General features: G+C 64.1%; 1 protein-coding gene across 1 annotated transcript in view; it reads left to right on the top strand.

The window, feature by feature from the left end:
- DHX30 (DEAH (Asp-Glu-Ala-His) box helicase 30) overlaps window positions 1-594 on the top strand; it is a 17,568-nt gene that overhangs the window by 16,703 nt on the left and 271 nt on the right. The window contains 1 exon segment of the mRNA XM_010083393.1: window positions 1-75. Within this exon segment, the coding sequence (XP_010081695.1) occupies window positions 1-75 (75 nt within the window).

Raw genomic sequence — 594 nt, 5'->3', positions numbered from 1 at the left:
CGTGCTGCTCATGACCGACACGGATATCCACGTGCGAGGTGAGTGCCGCAGGGCTGACGCTTCCACCTGCCGCGGGTTCCTCCTGCCGCGCCCAACGCCCCAGGCACCCCGCTCCTGCAGCTGGACCCCCATCCACGGGGCTGCAGGGTGGCCACCCCCATTTCTTCGGCTTCTTCCTTGGCCAGCTCTCTTCCCTCTTGCTGTGGGCTGGGTGTTGCTGTGACGGGGCTGCGATGGCTTGTGAGCTGTTCTCAGCTCTGGCTCTCCAGGGAGATGAGGAAACCGAGCCCCGGGCGGGCTGAGGCTCATCCTTGGGGAAGGAGTGGAGCTGGTCCTCCGCCGTGGCTGGGCCATGGGGAGGAGCGAGCCCTTCTCCCCGGGGCTGGGTTGCTTTAGCCCCTGGGTTTTTTGGGTTTTTGGCGGTGCTGCCGTTACTTGAGCCCTGGAACTGGGGGAAGCAGTGGGAGGATCCCAGCGTGATGGGTCAGGAAAGGCTGGATTTTGTGGGAACTGTTTGGCTCTGTTGAGTTGCCGGACTCTGGGCTCAAATGAGCGTGGGGAGGGCCTGCCCTGTCCCAATGAGGGTGGCCAGAA

The sequence above is a fragment of the Pterocles gutturalis genome, unplaced genomic scaffold (genome assembly GCF_000699245.1).
Source record: "Pterocles gutturalis isolate BGI_N339 unplaced genomic scaffold, ASM69924v1 scaffold39850, whole genome shotgun sequence".
Taxonomy (NCBI): Eukaryota; Metazoa; Chordata; class Aves; order Pterocliformes; family Pteroclidae; genus Pterocles; species Pterocles gutturalis.
Note: the sequence above shows the minus strand (reverse complement) of the source record. Positions and strands in the feature narration are given on the sequence as shown.